The sequence below is a fragment of the Cherax quadricarinatus genome, chromosome 77 (assembly GCF_038502225.1).
Source record: "Cherax quadricarinatus isolate ZL_2023a chromosome 77, ASM3850222v1, whole genome shotgun sequence".
NCBI lineage: Eukaryota > Metazoa > Arthropoda > Malacostraca > Decapoda > Parastacidae > Cherax > Cherax quadricarinatus.
In genome coordinates, this window is record NC_091368.1 from 4013943 (window position 1) to 4033480 (window position 19538).

The 19538-nt window shown below is 39.3% G+C and overlaps 1 protein-coding gene across 1 annotated transcript in view; it reads right to left on the reverse strand.

Annotated features, from left to right (window-relative positions):
• Nucleotides 1-223: 223 nt before the first annotated feature.
• The window catches only part of Zpr1 (zinc finger protein Zpr1), a 33443-nt gene continuing 14128 nt past the window's right edge, over nucleotides 224-19538 (reverse strand). Inside the window, exons 5-8 of the mRNA XM_070101440.1 lie at nucleotides 18613-18942; nucleotides 11438-11649; nucleotides 6347-6476; nucleotides 224-2463 (exon numbers count right to left, since the gene is read on the reverse strand). Coding sequence (XP_069957541.1) covers nucleotides 2248-2463; nucleotides 6347-6476; nucleotides 11438-11649; nucleotides 18613-18942 — 888 coding nt within the window. The 3' untranslated portion in view covers nucleotides 224-2247. The remainder of the gene's footprint in view (nucleotides 2464-6346; nucleotides 6477-11437; nucleotides 11650-18612; nucleotides 18943-19538) is intronic.

Consider the following 19538-nt stretch of genomic DNA (forward strand, 5'->3'; position numbering starts at 1 on the left):
AACTGTAGTCTGATAGAAAACAAATTGTCCTATATGTACTTCCAAGCAACACTACTGCCAGTGGTTTTGTCATTGAAATAGTACTGGAAAATAGTCAAGAAGAAGCATAGTAATAATGGTAGAATTACTAACAAAATGTTAGGTAAATGGACAAAGATGCAACTATTGTGACATTTTATGGCAATGTTTCACTCTCCAGGAGCTTTGTCAAGCCATAGTATTTGTAATGTTTGTGAGGGCTCAACAAAGCTCCTGGAGAGCGAAACGTTACCACAGTAAAATGTCACATTAATTGCATGTGTCCATTTACCTAACAAGAGGAACCATCCCTAAAAAGGACTGGCAGATCATGAACAGTGGCTCAAGTTTTCGTTTCCCTGAATATCAGGAAAAAAAAAAAAAGGACTTCTTTGTCCTTGCTAGAAATGTTACATAACCATTTTCACACCACCAGGTATGAGGGGAATTGGAGTCATATTTCTGGATAGTTTGTAATGCACTTTGGAAATCTTGAAACAATGAATAAGACTGATACAGTTCCAATGCGCACGGAAAGTATTATAGACAAACTACACTGTGACAATGCTTTTCAACTCTTGTATATGTTCTTGAATTACTCTGGAAAAACAGTTGCTGAGCCAATTACATATTGAGTTTGAAACCATCAGTGTACACTGCAGTAGCATGACTAGCATTCTTAAGAACAGTATATTAACCTCTATATAGTGCACATAAAAAGCATCCTACTAAATTGCAGCAAGGAAAATCCATATAATTGCTGCATAATACATTTACTGTATATTGCATAATACAACCTGTCTGTGGACTGCAAATACTGCTTTTTGCATCATGAAGCAGAATGAGATACCCCATAATAATATAAATAGAAAGCACTAAACCCATTATTTAACCCATTCCCCATTCCCTCCTTCACCAGCATATGGTCTACTGCCTTCACTCCTGCCTCACAGTCCTTTCACTCACTACTACACTCTTCACAAATGCAATTCACAGAGAACACGTTTCTCTGCAAATGGGTGGGAAACTCACACAAGACAAACTAGCATAAGTAAATATTTGGCATACGAATAAACAGATGGACAGGAGGATTGAACTGTGGTCCCTAAATTGACAGGTCCAGCACTCAACCTGTCAATTTTGGGACCTGTCCATCTTTCAATTTATTCATCGACAGTCGTTCATCATGACTTAATCCGAGTTTATCTGGCATAAGTTTAAAAACTGCTGGTTCAGATATCGTATTAATATTTTGGAGGTAGAAATACACGTACAAGGTATTATGAGGCCACTGTGAGCCTAACAGGAAGGAGTTGCTGTGAAAAGTTTATGATTAATATAATAACTTTCATAATCAGAATTTATTTCATATAAAAGTTTAAGAAAACTTTTATAACTTCCATAAATAATTCATATACATTTTATCAATGCTCTTTTAATTATAACTTTAAAAAAAAAAAATACACTATTTGGGAAAACCAAATTTGTAAAACTAAGCTTTTGCAGCATCAGCTGAAGTTTTCTAAAATAAAATGTTTCCACTTCATAATTACAGAGACAGAAATTTATTTATTTTTTCACATTCCTAATAACTTCACCAGTTCTTTTAAATTTCAATAGCTTATACATGTCCAAGAATAAGAGTAACAGTTTATGTTCTTTCTTGCTTATTAACTACAAAGAAGAACAAGAATGCTACAAGTTCCAATATTCAAAGAATTCCAATTTAAGCTTAACAGTTTCAGCCTTTTATAGTTTTTACACCACTCCAGTTTACACTTCCCCCTATGCTTAGAAAGCAAGTCTATATCAAACTTCACTCAATTTGCCCTCGTGTTACTGACATATCAGAAGAGAACTTGAAATGAGCATTTTAGTGTCTTCAGGCACAATAAGCAGCCAGGTTTGAGATAAGCAAGCTGGATGGCAGGCTACAAGTAGCAAGAGCCTGGCTCATGATGTAGACATCAATAATGCCTTATTCAGAGCCTGGTTAAGAGCTCTTAGGAATGTCACCAGGCAAACACTTTTCAATTTAATATACAAGTGCTTGCTGATAGAAACTATGCTTTGGACTTAGGTAAACTTTATATATAAATATATGACAAGTTTAACTGTCAGAGCTTTTATTTCCACTCTCAAACTCTATTTCCATGCATTGCAACATAAAATATGCAGTCATTTTTCCAGGCAAAGCCCTTCTAGAAAATGACCGCATTTCTGCAAAAATCACGAGAGCTCAGATATATCATTACAAGTTGAGTCATCTGTATAATTCTCTGTCTTCATATCATTGAGTCCAAGTTCTTCATTCTGTTCAAATGTGCGCTCATACTCCTCAATTGTCATCTCCGGATCGTCATCTGGAGCATAAACATTCTGGAGGTAGCTGTTCCCTGCTGGGTCATCCATGATGAACGTAACCATAAGGTTGCCCTTTATAACCTGTGGATTCAAAGAAAATTTTTATTACTGGATTAATGACCAAGTATCACAACATGTAGGAAGTTATAAACAGCTTCAATAAAAAACACACCATACTGAAATATTTTAAACACCTGACATTACCTATCTGTGCTTTCCTTAACAATTAACACATAGCCAGTGTGTTAATTTTCTTTTTTTAACGATGATTTAACTTCCCTAACTTCAACAGCATACCCCCAACATGACTTTTAGTAAACCAACCGCCGAGTCGCCATTTGGAGAAGACCCGGGCCAGAAGTACCGGCAAATCATAAATGAATGAGTAAACCAACAACTAGACCCACCTTCAACTAGTCCCAGCAACAAATAGAATTAATAAACATTGCAATACACACAAACATTTGATGAATACTTGGAAAAAAATTTCCTCAGTGGAATGTTTAGGAATTATCCTGAACAAAAATTAATCTACATTATAGTCAAAAATATTTTAAACAAATATTTACTCAAAGTAACATCAACCATTTTTTACTTTGGATATAAATAATGAATATAAAAAATGTAAATATTCAATATGACTATTAAAAATACAAAAAAACAATGATGCATAGTTCCTCAGTATAAAGGAAAGGGGGACAAGGACAAAAGAGTGTAAAAATTATAGGGGAATATGCCAGTTGAGTATAAAAGGTAAAGTGAATAGAAGAGTTATTTTTGAAAGAATTATGGGTAGATGGAGAGCTGGATCAAGATGAACAAGGAGGCTGCAGGAAGGATAGGAAATGTGTAGACCAAGTGTTTACACTGAATCACATTAAGTGAACAATATTTACATAAAGGTAAGGAACTTTTCATCGCATTCATGTATTTAGACAAGGCATATGACAGAGTGGATAGGGAAGCAATGTGGAAGATGTAAGTGTATGGAATAGATGGTAGGTTACTGAAAGCACTTAAAATTTTTTTAAGAGGATTGAAAGACTCAGGTTAGGGTATGTAGGAGAGAGGGAGAATATTTTCCAGTAAAAGTAGGCCTTAGACAGGGATGTATGATGTCACCATGGTTGTTCAGTAAATTTATAGATGGGAGGGACTGTAAAAGAAGTGAGAGCTGGGGTGGTGGGGAAAGGTGTGAGATTTCAAATGTGTAGAATGCACAATCTAATACAAAGTGAGTTGTCACCGTGGGAGTATGGAGGTAGTGAATGTGCAGAGAGAAATGTATGACAGTATAGTGATACCAACACTCTAATATGGGTGTGAAGAATGGATTGTGAATGTTGCAGCATGGAAGCTGGAGGCAGTAGAGATGTCACAACTGAGGGCAATTTTTTTTTTTTTTTTTAACAAGTCGGCCGTCTCCCACTAAGGCAGGGTGACCCAAAAAGAAAGAAAATCCCCAAAAAGAAAATACTTTCATCATCATTCAACACTTTCACCTCACTCACACATAATCACTGCTTTTGCAGAGGTGCTCAGAACACAACAGTTTAGAAGCATATACGTATGAAGATACACAACATATCCCTCCAAACTGCTAATATCTTGAAACCCCTCCTTTAGAGTGCAGGCATTGTACTTCCCATTTCCAGGACTCAAGTCCGACTATATGAAAATGGCCGGTTTCCCTGAATCCCTTCACTAAATATTACCCTGCTCACAGTCCAACAGATCATCAGGTCCCAAATACCATTCGTCTCCATTCACTCCTATCAAACACGCTTATACATGCCTGCTGGAAGTCCAATCCCCTCGCCCGCAAAACCTCCCTTACCCCTTCCTTCCAACCTTTTCGAGGATGACCCCTACCCCGCCTTCCTTTCCCTACAGATTTAAACGCTCTCCATGTCATTCTACTTTGATCCATTCTCTCTAAATGACCAGACCACCTCAACAACCTCTCTTCAGCCCTCTGACTAATACTTTTATTAACTCCACACCTTCTCCTAATTTCCACACTCTGAATTTTCTGCATAATATTTACCCCACACATTGCCCTTAGACAGGACATCTCCACTGCCTCCAACCGCCTCCTCGCTGCTGCATTCACAACGCAAGCTTCACACCCATATAAGAGTGTTGGTACTACTATTCTTTCATACATTCCCTTCTTTGCCTCCATAGATAACGTTTTAGTTTCCTCATATACCTCAACGCACCACTCACCTTTTTTCCCTAATCAATTCTATGATTAACCTCATCCTTCATAAATCCATCCGCTGACACATCAACTCCCAAGTATCTGAAAACATTCACTTCTTCCATACTCCTCCTCCCCAATTTGATATCCAATTTTTCTTTATCTAAATCATTTGATACCCTCATCACCTTACAATTTTCTATGTTCAACTTCAACTTTCTACCTTTACACACACTCCCAAACTCATCCACTAACCTTTGCAATTTTTCTTTAGAATCTCCCATAAGCACAGTATCATCAGCAAAAATCAACTGTGTCAATTCCCATTTTGTATTTGATTCCCCATAATTTAATCCCACCCCTCTCCCAAACACTCTAGCATTTACTTCTTTTACAACCCCATCTATAAATATATTAAACAACCATGGTGACATTACACATCCCTGTCAGACCTACTTTTACCGGGAAGCAGTCTCCCTCTCTTCTACACACCCTAACCTGAGCCTCACTATCCTCATAAAAACTCTTTACAGCATTTAGTAACTTACCACCTAATCCATATACTTGCAACATTGCTCCCCTATCCACTATCATATGCCTTTTCTAAATCCATAAATGCAATAAAAACTTCCCTACCTTTATCTAAATACTGTTCACATATATGCTTCAATGTAAACACTTGATCTACACATCCCCTACCCACTCTGAAACCTCCTTACTCATCCGCAATCCTACTTTCTGTCTACCTCTAATTCTTTCAATAATAACCCTACCGGACACTTTTCCTGGTTTACTCAGTAAATTTATTCCTCTATAATTTTTACAATCTCTTTTGTCCCCCTTCCCTTTATATAAAAGGGACTATACATGCTCTCTGCCAATCCCTAGGTACCTTCCCCTCTTTCATACATTTATTAAACAAAAATTCCAACCACTCCAACACTATATCCCCCCCTGCTTTTAACATTTCTGTCATGATCCCGTCAGTTCCAGCTGCTACCTTTCATTCTACGTAATGCCTCATGCACCTCTCCCACACTCACATCCTGTTCTTCTTCACTCCTAAAAGATGGTATACCTCCCTGGCCAGTTCATGAAATTACCGCTTCCCTTCCTTCGTCGACATTTAAAAGTTCCTCAAAATATTCTCGCCATCTACCCAAAACCTCCATCTCCCCTACTCTGTTTTTAACTGTCAAATCTAATCGTTCTCTAGGCTTTCTTAACTTAACTCCCTTTAAAATTTTTTCTTATTTTCATTAAAATTTCTTGACAGTGCCTCTCCCACTCTATCATCTACTCTCCTTTTGCACTCTCATCACTCTCTTTACCTTTCTTTTACTCTCCATATACTCTACTCTTCTTATAACACTTCTGCTTTGGAGATTAGGAGGGGCAGAGTTATTAAAAGCATTATCCCAAGGGCTGAGGAAGGGTTGTTGAAGTGGTTTGGGCATTTAGAGAGTATGGAGAAAAAATAGGATGACAAGAGAGGTGTATCAGTCTGCAGTGGAGGGAAGGGATGTTAGGGGTCACCCTAGAAAAGATTGGAGGGAGGGGGATAAAGGAGGTTTTGTTTACAAGGGGCTTGGACATTCAGCAGGCATGTATAAGCATTGTAGACAGGAGTGGAGGCAGATGGTTTTTGGGGCTTGACAAGCTGTTGGAGTATGAGAAAGAACATTTTGTGATGGGTTGGCTAGTTTCAGTGCAATAATTTTTCAGATTTATGAAGTTCATTAAGTCTCCCCATTCACTTACCATCTCTAAGTCATCCAGAAGTTTGTCAACTATAACTTTACGGTTCTTCTCAATGGAGTCCCCCATAAGAAAAGGATTAGAGTCCAAGTCTTCTCGGATGTTCATCAGCAGCCCCTCCAGTGTTGTAAACCTATAAGGGATTGTTTTGTTAAACATGAAATGAACATCAATAATAAAAGATGATGAGAGCAAGGGGTTAGTAACCCCTTCTCTCATATAAATTATTAAATTTAACAAGAAAATTTTGAATTTTTCTTCTTTAGGTCACCCTGCCTCAGTGAGATACAGCCAGTTTGTTAGAAAAAATTTGGAAAGAATAATCAATTATACTGCCATATTCACTTTTACAAAAATAATCTTTCTGTACCTTGGCAATATTACTCCCTACCATTCAATAACAGCTCTGAAAGATTTTTTGTATTACTGTACTAAACACAGTCTCAAAGCTCAAAAATAACCCACATGGAGACATACTCAGGAGATTAATTGATCAATATATTTCAACCCCCGTCTAGGATCCTCTTCAGCATATCTGCTGAAGAGGACCCCAGAAGAGGGTTAAAATATACAGATCAATTAATCTCCTGAGTTTCTGTCTCCATGTGGGTTATTATTAAGCACTGACAAGTGTTAATTACACTTTAGTAATTCATAGTCTCAAATTTTGCTATTCCAATAACATGCTGAGGTAATGTATAAAAAAAATCTCTACTATTCATTACAATTATTTTAGAAGACTCAAAAATCCACTACCCCTATCATCAACATCAATACCCATGCTTTAGAGAAGACAAAATTGTTACAGTAGGTAGTAGGTTGGTAGACAGCAACCACCCAGGGAAGTACTACCGTCCTGCCAGATGACTGTGAAACAAAAACCTGTAACTGTTTTGCATGATGGTAGGATTGCTGGTTTCTTTTTCTGTCTCATAAACACGCTAAGATAACAGGGATATCTTGCTACTCCTACTTACACTTTGGTCACACTTCACAGACACGCACATGCATATATATATATACATACATCTAGGTTTTTCTCCTTTTTCTAAATAGCTCTTGTTCTTTTTTATTTCTTCTATTGTCCATGGGGAAGTGGAAAAGAATCTTTCCTCCGTAAGCCATGCGTGTCGTATGAGGCGACTAAAATGCCGGGAGCAATGGGCTAGTAACCCCTTCTCCTGTATACAATTACTAAAAAAGAGAAGAAGAAAAACTTTATAAAACTGGGTTGCTTAAATGTGCGTGGATGTAGTGCAGATGACAAGAAACAGATGATTGCTGATGTTATGAATGAAAAGAAGTTGGATGTCCTGGCCCTAAGCGAAACAAAGCTGAAGGGGGTAGGAGAGTTTCAGTGGGGGGAAATAAATGGGATTAAATCTGGAGTATCTGAGAGAGTTAGAGCAAAGGAAGGGGTAGCAGTAATGTTAAATGATCAGTTATGGAAGGAGAAAAGAGAATATGAATGTGTAAATTCAAGAATTATGTGGATTAAAGTCAAGGTTGGATGCGAGAAGTGGGTCATAATAAGCGTGTATGCACCTGGAGAAGAGAGGAATGCAGAGGAGAGAGAGAGATTTTGGGAGATGTTAAGTGAATGTATAGGAGCCTTTGAACCAAGTGAGAGAGTAATTGTGGTAGGGGACTTGAATGCTAAAGTAGGAGAAACTTTTAGAGAGGGTGTGGTAGGTAAGTTTGGGGTGCCAGGTGTAAATGATAATGGGAGCCCTTTGATTGAACTTTGTATAGAAAGGGGTTTAGTTATAGGTAATACATATTTTAAGAAAAAGAGGATAAATAAGTATACACGATATGATGTAGGGCGAAATGACAGTAGTTTGTTGGATTATGTATTGGTAGATAAAAGACTGTTGAGTAGACTTCAGGATGTACATGTTTATAGAGGGGCCACAGATATATCAGATCACTTTCTAGTTGTAGCTACACTGAGAGTAAAAGGTAGATGGGATACAAGGAGAATAGAAGCATCAGGGAAGAGAGAGGTGAAGGTTTATAAACTAAAAGAGGAGGCAGTTAGGGTAAGATATAAACAGCTATTGGAGGATAGATGGGCTAATGAGAGCATAGGCAATGGGGTCGAAGAGGTATGGGGTAGGTTTAAAAATGTAGTGTTAGAGTGTTCAGCAGAAGTTTGTGGTTACAGGAAAGTGGGTGCAGGAGGGAAGAGGAGCGATTGGTGGAATGATGATGTAAAGAGAGTAGTAAGGGAGAAAAAGTTAGCATATGAGAAGTTTTTACAAAGTAGAAGTGATGCAAGGAGGGAAGAGTATATGGAGAAAAAGAGAGAAGTTAAGAGAGTGGTGAAGCAATGTAAAAAGAGAGCAAATGAGAGAGTGGGTGAGATGTTATCAACAAATTTTGTTGAAAATAAGAAAAAGTTTTGGAGTGAGATTAACAAGTTAAGAAAGCCTAGAGAACAAATGGATTTGTCAGTTAAAAATAGGAGAGGAGAGTTATTAAATGGAGAGTTAGAGGTATTGGGAAGATGGAAGGAATATTTTGAGGAATTGTTAAATGTTGATGAAGATAGGGAAGCTGTGATTTCGTGTATAGGGCAAGGAGGAATAACATCTTGTAGGAGTGAGGAAGAGCCAGTTGTGAGTGTGGGGGAAGTTCGTGAGGCAGTAGGCAAAATGAAAGGGGGTAAGGCAGCCGGGATTGATGGGATAAAGATAGAAATGTTAAAAGCAGGTGGGGATATAGTTTTGGAGTGGTTGGTGCAATTATTTAATAAATGTATGGAAGAGGGTAAGGTACCTAGGGATTGGCAGAGAGCATGCATAGTTCCTTTGTATAAAGGCAAAGGGGATAAAAGAGAGTGCAAAAATTATAGGGGGATAAGTCTGTTGAGTGTACCTGGTAAAGTGTATGGTAGAGTTATAATTGAAAGAATTAAGAGTAAGACGGAGAATAGGATAGCAGATGAACAAGGAGGCTTTAGGAAAGGTAGGGGGTGTGTGGACCAGGTGTTTACAGTGAAACATATAAGTGAACAGTATTTAGATAAGGCTAAAGAGGTCTTTGTGGCATTTATGGATTTGGAAAAGGCATATGACAGGGTGGATAGGGGGGCAATGTGGCAGATGTTGCAAGTGTATGGTGTAGGAGGTAGGTTACTGAAAGCAGTGAAGAGTTTTTACGAGGATAGTGAGGCTCAAGTTAGAGTATGTAGGAAAGAAGGAAATTTTTTCCCAGTAAAAGTAGGCCTTAGACAAGGATGTGTGATGTCACCGTGGTTGTTTAATATATTTATAGATGGGGTTGTAAGAGAAGTAAATGCGAGGGTCTTGGCAAGAGGCGTGGAGTTAAAAGATAAAGAATCACACACAAAGTGGGAGTTGTCACAGCTGCTCTTTGCTGATGACACTGTGCTCTTGGGAGATTCTGAAGAGAAGTTGCAGAGATTGGTGGATGAATTTGGTAGGGTGTGCAAAAGAAGAAAATTAAAGGTGAATACAGGAAAGAGTAAGGTTATGAGGATAACAAAAAGATTAGGTGATGAAAGATTGAATATCAGATTGGAGGGAGAGAGTATGGAGGAGGTGAATGTATTCAGATATTTGGGAGTGGACGTGTCAGCGGATGGGTCTATGAAAGATGAGGTGAATCATAGAATTGATGAGGGAAAAAGAGTGAGTGGTGCACTTAGGAGTCTGTGGAGACAAAGAACTTTGTCCTTGGAGGCAAAGAGGGGAATGTATGAGAGTATAGTTTTACCAACGCTCTTATATGGGTGTGAAGCGTGGGTGATGAATGTTGCAGCGAGGAGAAGGCTGGAGGCAGTGGAGATGTCATGTCTGAGGGCAATGTGTGGTGTGAATATAATGCAGAGAATTCGTAGTTTGGAAGTTAGGAGGAGGTGCGGGATTACCAAAACTGTTGTCCAGAGGGCTGAGGAAGGGTTGTTGAGGTGGTTCGGACATGTAGAGAGAATGGAGCGAAACAGAATGACTTCAAGAGTGTATCAGTCTGTAGTGGAAGGAAGGCGGGGTAGGGGTCGGCCTAGGAAGGGTTGGAGGGAGGGGGTAAAGGAGGTTTTGTGTGCGAGGGGCTTGGACTTCCAGCAGGCATGCGTGAGCGTGTTTGATAGGAGTGAATGGAGACAAATGGTTTTTAATACTTGACGTGCTGTTGGAGTGTGAGCAAAGTAACATTTATGAAGGGATTCAGGGAAACCGGCAGGCCGGACTTGAGTCCTGGAGATGGGAAGTACAGTGCCTGCACTCTGAAGGAGGGGTGTTAATGTTGCAGTTTAAAAACTGTAGTGTAAAGCACCCTTCTGGCAAGACAGTGATGGAGTGAATGATGGTGAAAGTTTTTCTTTTTCGGGCCACCCTGCCTTGGTGGGAATCGGCCGGTGTGATAATAAAAATAAAAAAAAAAAAATTGTTACAGATACAATCGAAGTAAAAAAACAACCACACCAGGGAACGGGAAGGTTTTGAACCCATTTATCAAGGATTCAAACCCCATCTGTTCCCTGGTTTGTTTGCAATTGTGTTATTACGATTTTGTGAGTGACAACTGAAGTGTAACAAAACAGCCTGATAACAGACAGGGTTGAGCAAGATTTAGTTTTAAATACAGTAAGTCCTTGGCTTATAAACACACTGAAAATCTTCTGTATTGGTCTATATCATTATTATACACAATACAGAAGGTCCCCAATGTGTTTTTAACTGAAAATTTCCTGTATTATGAATCATTATCATCCAACATATTGGTTGTATCCCACAAAGGCAGGGTGACCTAAAAAGAAAAACATAAGTCTCTTTTTAAATTTAGTAATGTATACAGAAGGAGGGGTGTAAATGTTGCAGTTTAAAAACTGTAGTATAAAGCACCCTTCTGGCAAGACAGTGATGGAGTGAATGATGGTGAAAGTTTTTCTTTTTCGGGCCACCCTGCCTTGGTGGGAATCGGCCAGTGTGATAATAATAAAAAAATAATAAAAATACAGAAGAGGTTACTAGCCACCTGAATATTATACACAATTCAAGAGGTCCCCAGTGTGCTCGTAAGTTAAGGACTTCCTCTACACAAACTGAGTAACAGTAAAACAGCACGTACTTTCCACCTATTAGTCCACCTCCGACGCAGAAGTCGAGTTCAGGGATGCTCAGTTCACAAGTTTCACTCTTCAGCACATCACGAGCCAAATCAGTAGGGTCAGTTATTTTGAGAGTGATCCTCTTTCCCAAGTCAGACACACCAGTGCCACTCTTCACCTCATTGGTACGATGACCACAGCTCTCACAATGCATTGCCATAATGATCACTTCCTGAAAACAGACATCTGTTAAATACTGATGGTATTATTATGAAAATATGGAAAAAGAAATGTACAGGAGGACCCCGCTTTACAGTGCTTTCCTTTACAGCATTTTTGTTAATGCAGCAGTTTTCAATTATACCCATTCTTCATTTATTCAGACTTCCTGCAATAAACATATTCACTACCCACTATAGCTAAGGATAAAAATATTTTAAGGTAAGTAATGTGTGTACTGTGTATGCATTTTAAAGGCCTGGCTCTATTGATCACTTAATATATGATAGTGGAAGCATGTTACCAGACTTTTTTATGCATTTGAAAGTGAAAAAAGGCCATGTTTCACTTTACAGTGATTTTTGCTTTACAGCAGTAGCCCAGAACCTAGCCTGCTGTACAAGTGGGGCCCTCCTGTACATGACCTATGAAGACCGAAGTGCCCCCAAGGCCCAGTCCTTGACCAGGCCTCCCAGTGGATCAGGGCCTGATCAAAAAGCTGTTGCTGCTGGCTACACATAATCCAGCGCACGAACCACAGCCCGGCTGATAGGGCTGACTTATGGAGAAGTACGAGTCTTTTCCCTCGAAGCCCCTTTTATCCTCTTACCTTGGCCAATCTGTCCTCCAATTTACCAGAGGAACATTAGCCTGAAGGAACACCACAGTCATCCCTTGTAAATCCCAGCATATTAAACCTATTACCTACTATAAGTCAAAGAAATTTAAAAAAAATATGGGCATACTGATTTTATTCAGATTTAAAAATAACAAAAAACTCTTGAGTGTGTTCCTCATGAAAAACTAATCAGAAAATGTCAGGTGGAAGAGAGAGCAAGCAAGCCGACATGTTAATGAAAAGATTAATGGTATAATACCGATGCAATCTGTGACTTGATAATGGCCAGTGTGTGGGTGAAACATAGTCAATAGAGGATCACTTTATACTACATTTGTGTTTATTTTTACCATGTGAATGAAAAAAATAAAACTGAGAAAACATTCATTAAGGCAATGCTTCACTAAGGAGAGTCAGAAAATTCCCTCAAGAGAGATTACATAACATTAGCAAATTATTTCAACAATTTTTACCTCAACCACCACCATCATTCAATCACTCACTGTCTTACCTGAAGTAAATTTACATGTTAGCATTTAAACCACTCTAGAAATTTAGTGCAAAGCCCTCTCCTGGTACATGAATTTCCACAAACTGTCAAATATTCATACCTTCCCTACAGACTGTTTTCATTATCACTGAGCATTAGGTTAGGTTAGCGAAGGTGTGTCAGGACACAGGATAAGTGTTTCCTGACACAGATCTTAGTCACACAATGACCCACAGCTAGATCTTTGGTCATCTGACTGAGGCTTTCCACTGGCTTACTGGTCCAGAAGGTTATAATTATTTTGTTTTTTCTTTTTTTCAACAAGTCGGCCGTCTCCCACCGAGGCAGGGTGACCCAAAAAAGAAAGAAAATCCCCAAAAAGAAAATACTTTCATCATCATTCAACACTTTCACCACACTCACACATTATCACTGTTTTTGCAGAGGTGCTCAGAATACAACAGTTTAGAAGCATATACATATAAAGATGAAGCAATGTAAAAAGAGAGCAAATGAGAGAGTGGGCGAGATGTTATCAACAAATTTTGTTGAAAATAAGAAAAAGTTTTGGAGTGAGATTAACAAGTTAAGAAAGCCTAGAGAACAAATGGATTTGTCAGTTAAAAATAGGAGAGGAGAGTTATTAAATGGAGAGTTAGAGGTATTGGGAAGATGGAGGGAATATTTTGAAGAATTGTTAAATGTTGATGAAGATAGGGAAGCTGTGATTTTGTGTATAGGACAAGAAGGAATAACATCTTGTAGGAGTAAGGAAGAGCCAGTTGTGAGTGTGGGGGAAGTTCGTGAGGCAGTAGGTAAAATGAAAGGGGGTAAGGCAGCCGGGATTGATGGGATAAAGATAGAAATGTTAAAAGCAGGTGGGGATATAGTTTTGGAGTGGTTGGTGCAATTATTTAATAAATGTATGAAAGAGGGTACGGTACCTAGGGATTGGCAGAGAGCATGCATAGTTCCTTTGTATAAAGGCAAAGGGGATAAAAGAGAGTGCAAAAATTATAGGGGGATAAGTCTGCTGAGTGTAGGTAGTAGGTTGGTAGACAGCAACCATCCAGGGAGGTACTACCGTCCTGCCAAGTGAGTGTAAAACGAAAGCCTGTGATTGTTTTACATGATGGTAGGATTGCTGATGTCTTTTGTCTGTCTCATAAATATGCAAGATTACAGGCATGTTTTGCTACTTCTACTTACACTTAGGTCACACTACACATACATGTACACATTTATTTATACACACTCATCTGAGTTTTCTTTGATTTTATCTTAATAGTTCTTGGTCTTATTACTTTTCCTTTTATATCCATGGGGAAGTGGAATAAGAATCTTTCCTCCGTAAGCCATGCGTGTTGTAAAAGTCAACTAAAATGCCGGGAACAATGGGCTAGTAACCCCTTTTCCTGTAAAGATTACTAAAAAGAATAAGAAGAAAATTGTTTTCTTTCTTTTTTGGGTCACCCTGCCTCGGTGGGAGACGGCCGACTTGTTGAAAAAAAAAAAAAAAAAAGTCTGCTGAGTATACCTGGTAAAGTGTATGGTAGAGTTATTATTGAAAGAATTAAGAGTAAGACGGAGAATAGGATAGCAGATGAACAAGGAGGCTTTAGGAAAGGTAGGGGGTGTGTGGACCAGGTGTTTACAGTGAAACATGTAAGTGAACAGTATTTAGATAAGGCTAAAGAGGTCTTTGTGGCATTTATGGATTTGGAAAAGGCATATGACAGGGTGGATAGGGACACAATGTGGCAGATGTTGCAAGTGTATAGTGTAGGAGGTAGGTTACTGAAAGCAGTGAAGAGTTTTTACGAGGATAGTGAGGCTCAAGTTAGAGTATGTAGGAAAGAGGGAAATTTTTTCCCAGTAAAAGTAGGCCTTAGACAAGGATGTGTGATGTCACCGTGGTTGTTTAATATATTTATAGATGGGGTTGTAAGAGAAGTAAATGCGAGGGTCTTGGCAAGAGGCGTGGAGTTAAAAGATAAAGAATCACACACAAAGTGGGAGTTGTCACAGCTGCTCTTTGCTGATGACACTGTGCTCTTGGGAGATTCTGAAGAGAAGTTGCAGAGATTGGTGGATGAATTTGGTAGGGTGTGCAAAAGAAGAAAATTAAAGGTGAATACAGGAAAGAGTAAGGTTATGAGGATAACAAAAAGATTAGGTGATGAAAGATTGAATATCAGATTGGAGGGAGAGAGTATGGAGGAGGTGAATGTATTCAGATATTTGGGAGTGGACGTGTCAGCGGATGGGTCTATGAAAGATGAGGTGAATCATAGAATTGATGAGGGGAAAAGAGTGAGTGGTGCACTTAGGAGTCTGTGGAGACAAAGAACTTTGTCCTTGGAGGCAAAGAGGGGAATGTATGAGAGTATAGTTTTACCAACGCTCTTATATGGGTGTGAGGCATGGGTGATGAATGTTGCAGCGAGGAGAAGGCTGGAGGCAGTGGAGATGTCATGTCTGAGGGCAATGTGTGGTGTGAATATAATGCAGAGAATTTGTAGTTTGGAAGTTAGGAGGAGGTGCGGGATTACCAAAACTGTTGTCCAGAGGGCTGAGGAAGGGTTGTTGAGGTGGTTCGGACATGTAGAGAGAATGGAGCGAAACAGAATGACTTCAAGAGTGTATCAGTCTGTAGTGGAAGGAAGGCGGGGTAGGGGTCGGCCTAGGAAAGGTTGAAGAGAGGGGGTAAAGGAGGTTTTGTGTGCGAGGGGCTTGGACTTCCAGCAGGCATACGTGAGCGTGTTTGATAGGAGTGAATGGAGACAAATGGTTTTTAATACTTGACGTGCTGTTGGAGTGTGAGCAAAGTAACATTTATGAAGGGGTTCAGGGAAACCGGCAGGCCGGACTTGAGTCCTGGAGATGGGAAGTACAGTGCCTACACTCTGAAGGAGGGGTGTTAATGTTGCAGTTTAAAAACTGTAGTGTAAAGCACCCTTCTGGCAAGACAGTGATGGAGTGAATGATGGTGAAAGTTTTTCTTTTTCGGGCCACCCTGCCTTGGTGGGAATCGGCCAGTGTGATAATAAAAATATAAAAATAACATATAAAGATACACAACATATCCCTCCAAACTGCCAATATCCCAAACCCCTCCTTTAAAGTGCAGGCATTGTACTTCCCATTTCCAGGACTCAAGTCCGACTATATGAAAATAACCGGTTTCCCTGAATCCCTTCACTAAATATTACCCTGCTCACACTCCAACAGATCGTCAGGTCCCAAGTACCATTCGTCTCCATTCACTCCTATCTAACACGTTCACGCACGCTTGCTGGAAGTCCAAGCCCCTTGCCCACAAAACCTCCTTTACCCTCTCTCTCCAACCCTTTCGAGGACGACCCCTACCCCGCCTTCCTTCCCCTATAGATTCATATGCTTTCCATGTCATTCTACTTTGATCCATTCTCTCTAAATGACCAAACCACCTCAACAACCCCTCTTCTGCCCTCTGACTAATACTTTTATTAGCTCCACACCTTTTCCTAATTTCCACACTCCGAATTTTCCGCATAATATTTACACCACACATTGCCCTTAGACAGGACATCTCCACTGCCTCCAACCGCCTCCTCGCTGCTGCATTCACAACACAAGCTTCACACCCATATAAGAGTGTTGGTACTACTATTCTTTCATACATTCCCGTCTTTGCCTCCATAGATAACATTTTTGTTTCCTCATATACCTCAACGCACCACTCACCATTTTTCCCTAATCAATTCTATGATTAACGTCATCCTTCATAAATCCATCCGCCGACACGTCAACTCCCAAGTATCTGAAAACATTCACTTCTTCCATACTCCTCCTCCCCAATTTGATATCCAATTTTTCTTTATCTAAATCATTTGATACCCTCATCACTGTACTCTTTTCTATGTTCACTTTCAACTTTCTACCTTTACACACATTCCCAAACTCATCCACTAACCTTTGCAATTTTTCTTTAGAATCTCCCATAAGCACAGTATCATCAGCAAAAAGCAACTGTGTCAATTCCCATTTTGAATTTGATTCCCCAAAATTTAATCCCACCCCTCTCCCGAACACCCTAGCATTTACTTCCTTTACAACCCCATCTATAAATATATTAAACAACCATGGTGACATTACACATCCCTGTCTAAGAACTACTTTTACCGGGAAGTATTCTCCCTCTCTTCTACACCCTAACCTGAGCCTCACTATCCTCATAAAAACTCTTTACAGCATTTAATAACTTACCACCTATTCCATAAACTTGCAACATCTGCCACATTGCTCCTTTATCCACTCTATCATATGCCTTTTCTAAATCCATAAATGCAATAAAAACTTCCCTACCTTTATCTTAATACTGTTCACATATATGCTTCAATGTAAACACTTGATCTACACATCCTCTACCCACTCTGAAACCTCCTTGCTCATCCGCAATCCTACATTCTGTCTTACCTCTAATTCTTCAATTATAACCCTACCGTACACTTTTCCTGGTATACTCAGTAAACTTATTCCTCTATAATTTTTACAGTCTCTTTTGTCCCCTTTCTCTTTATATAAAGGGACTATACATGCTCTCCGCCATTCCCTAGGTACCTTCCCCTCTTTCATACATTTATTAAACAAAAGTACCAACCACTCCAACACTATATCCCCCCCCCTGCTTCTAACATTTCTGTCATGATCCCATCAGTTCCAGCTGCTTTACCCCCTTTCATTCTACATAATGCCTCACGTACCTCCCCCACACTTGCATTCTGCTCTTCTTCACTCCTAAAAGATGGTATACCTCCCTGACCAGTGCATGAAATTACTGCCTCTCTTTCTTCCTTAACATTTAAAAGTTCCTCAAAATATTCTCGCCATCTACCTAATACCTCCATCTCCCCATCTACTAACTCCCCTACTCTGTTTTTAACTGACAAATCCATACTTTCCCTAGGCTTTCTTAACTTGTTTAACTCACTCCAAAATTTTTTCTTATTTTCATTAAAATTTCTTGACAGTGCCTCTCCCACTATCATCTGCTCTCCTTTTGCACTCTCTCACCACTCTCTTTACCTTTCTTTTACTATCCATATACTCTGCTCTTCTTATAACACTTCTGCTTTGTAAAAACCTCTCATAAGCTACCTTTTTCTCTTTTATCACACCCTTTGCTTCATCATTCCACCAATCACTCCTCTTTCCTCCTGCCCACACCCTCCTATAACCACAAACTTCTGCCGCACATTCTAATACTGCATTTTTAAAACTATTCCAACCCTCTTCAACCCCCCCACTACTCATCTTTGCACTAGCCCACCTTTCTGCCAATAGTCGCTTATATCTCGCCCGAACTTCCTCCTCCCTTAGTTTATACACTTTCACCTCCCTCTTACTTGTTGTTGCCACCTTCCTCTTTTCCCATCTACCTCTTACTCTAACTGTAGCTACAACTAAATAATGATCCGATATATCAGTTGCCCCTCTATAAACATGTACATCCTGGAGCCTACCCATCAACTTTTATCCACCAATACATAATCTAATAAACTACTTTCATTACGTGCTACATCATACCTTGTATATTTATTTATCCTCTTTTTCATAATATATGTATCTTATTACCAAATCTCTTTCTACACATAGCTCAATTAAAGGCTCCCCATTTACATTTACCCCTGGCACCCCAAATTTACCTACTACTCCCTCCATAACATAACAATCATTAAATATACTTGGGCATTCATCATGAGTTTATAGTTTACTGGTACATTAACTCATAATATCTAAAATATCCCAGATAATTAAAAGTTACCCATCATATTTACAGGTAGAGACAAACACTAACACACTATAGACATTGCACAGTAATTTACCTTAAAATATGGAATCTTCACAATTTTCATATTGGTTTTTGTTGGCACTGAGCATCTGTCACAAAGTGTGGAAAACACCAGAACCTCATCTTTTATATTCTCTGCATCTTCTTTATCCTTTTTCTTCGTCAACTCTTCATCCTTACTTGTATCTTTTTTCTCAATCTCTTCACTTACGGAATCCAATTTTTTCTCCACTACATCGTCTTCAGAAAGTCCCAACTGAGTATTCTGTTCTGGGGTTCTCTTGTAAACTTTCTTCTTCAGCTGTGGGTCAACGTGTGGAGCAAGTGGGTTCTCCACAAAGCTGTTCCCAGATGGATCATCCACCTGTGGTCATAAGGTTTCCACTTTATTATAATTTTCATGCAAGACTGCACAATGTGCTCAAGTCTATTAAAGCAATACACAACGTTTAAAAAAAAAAATTAACACATCAGTAGGCAGGGTGACCCAAAAAAAAGAGAAACTATAATTTTTCTTCTTTTTAAACTTAATTATTTTTGCAAAAGAGGTTAATAGCCCCTTGCTCCCGGCATTTTAGTCACCTTTTATGACACACATGGCTTACAGAGGAAGGACTCTGTTCCACCTCCCCATGGAGACAAGCAGAAACAGACAAGAACAAGAACTAGTAAGAAAATAGAAGAAAACCCAGAGGGGTGTGTTTTCTTTTTTTTTTTTTTTATTATCACACCGGCCGATTCCCACCAAGGCAGGGTGGCCCGAAAAAGAAAAACTTTCACCATCATTCACTCCATCACTGTCTTGCCAGAAGGGTGCTTTACACTACAGTTTTTAAACTGCAACATTAACACCCCTCCTTCAGAGTGCAGGCACTGTACTTCCCATCTCCAGGACTCAAGTCCGGCCTGCCGGTTTCCCTGAATCCCTTCATAAATGTTACTTTGCTCACACTCCAACAG